Source organism: Pundamilia nyererei, unplaced genomic scaffold (genome assembly GCF_000239375.1).
Source record: "Pundamilia nyererei isolate P.nyererei 1_Seehausen unplaced genomic scaffold, PunNye1.0 scaffold00379, whole genome shotgun sequence".
NCBI lineage: Eukaryota > Metazoa > Chordata > Actinopteri > Cichliformes > Cichlidae > Pundamilia > Pundamilia nyererei.
In genome coordinates, this window is record NW_005187780.1 from 339,094 (window position 1) to 340,887 (window position 1,794).

The 1,794-nt window shown below is 46.3% G+C and overlaps 1 protein-coding gene across 1 annotated transcript in view; it reads right to left on the reverse strand.

The window, feature by feature from the left end:
• Positions 1-1,359: 1,359 nt before the first annotated feature.
• LOC102215336 (synaptojanin-2-binding protein-like) overlaps positions 1,360-1,794 on the reverse strand; it is a 2,430-nt gene continuing 1,995 nt past the window's right edge. Inside the window, exon 4 of the mRNA XM_005752780.1 lies at positions 1,360-1,438. Within this exon, the coding sequence (XP_005752837.1) occupies positions 1,360-1,438 (79 nt within the window). The remainder of the gene's footprint in view (positions 1,439-1,794) is intronic.

Consider the following 1,794-nt stretch of genomic DNA (forward strand, 5'->3'; position numbering starts at 1 on the left):
ATTTACAAGGCTCCTTTTCAGAGTCCTGCTATTAGCATTTTCTATTTTGGTTCATTTTAATTAGTGCTGTCAGCGTTAATCTCGTTAAAATGACATTAACGCCATAACTGTATTAACGCGGCAAACCTCCATTAATGAGCTGCCGCGGATCGCCCTGTGCGTGGGGCTGGATGGCGTCAACGTGCTAACGTGGGCAAACTCATTGATACTGTGCACGTCAGATTAACGCTGACAGCACTAATTTTTATATAAATTGCTCATGCAGCTAACACTAGCAGGCTTGGCTGGAAAAATGTGTAATAAACTGAACTACTTCTCCACAAAGCAACAGCACCTGTCACTCAAATAGGCCACGCCCCTAATGATGCAAACTTTAAACCTATAAACAGTCGAGCTATTAAAACAGGTTATAACCATGTTTATTTCTTCTGTAAAGGTTTAACAGTCTATGAGGTCTAACTCGCTGCTGGAGCCTCTGCTGGACGTCAGAGGAACTGCAGTGTTAGTGACATTTTTCATGTTTGACCCTTGAAGTGAATCCAGTTCATGAAAACAAATAAAACATATCGTGCTTTCACAGACTGACGGTACAGTTTCATGACGCAACTGTCTCCCCACAGAGACAGCAGGATGTCACCGAGGCGGTCTGATCCCCGGTCATGTCTCTGTGCTGAGCAGCTGCAGCTCTTTCCCAGAGCAGAGACCCTGTGGACAGACAGCCCCGTGTCCCTATTGTGTCAAGCTGTGTTTGAGCTGACGTGAAAAAGCACAGGGGCCAGCAGAGTGCCAGGTCAGTTTACCTCACACATCACCTCACAGCTCGCTCCAAGGACGAATCAAACCACTGACGAGCCTCGTTTCCAGGAGCACGGAAAGCTGAAATCCCATCCTCAGAGCTGCAGAACGTCAGTGTCGTCTCAGTGGGAATAAAAGCAGATTCCATCTTTATGAAGAGCCTCTTTAGAAAAAGCTTAAAACCCGACTTTTCCTCCACTCACACTGAACGAGGGAGCGTAAGAAGCTTAAATGCTCCATTCAGTCATTAAAATGTGACTGGAGAAGTGTCTGCACCTGAACTTGTGACCCTGAACACTTTAAGGCTCACTTGTCTGTCCACCCACTGCAGGAACATAACCCCGACTGTCAGCATCAACCCCCCGGCCTGGCAGTCACCCCTGCAGCTCAGCTCAGATGTTCTGTTCTAAGATGACTTTCAATCAGCTGCTCTGCTGATCACAGATCATCACCATCAGACAAACCAAGTTCGTCCTCAGATAACCTCAGAAAACATGCTCAGCTCAGCCAGACTGAGAAAAAGCAGTAAAATCAGAGGGATAATTTCAGAATAAAAGCACCTCCTTACCTGGATTCCTCATCTCTGGCGATCAGCAGGGACATGTGATTGGAGACCGAGGCCGTCCTTAAGATCTCCACCGCCCTATCAGGGAGCAGAATCGAGCAGTAAACATTACCAGCGTGTGATGGAAGATAAAGAGTCCATGTGTGAAACTCAAGGACATCTCTGCCTGGTGGAAACGTCCTCTGTGGACCTATTGGACAAATAGACTGCAGTACCACCGACAGCCACTAGATGCTGACAGCAACTGACTCGAGCCCAAAAGTCTTTGCTCCTACTTAAAAGTTCAAAAGAACTTTAGTATCCGTCGTGTGGCCGATGATCGATAGCTGTGATTGTCGTTCCATCTACGACTTTCGAGCCTCTGTTTAAAGAATGAAACTGATTTTTAAGTTTAACTGGAACTGTGATACTTGGTTATCATCAGTGTTTATGAC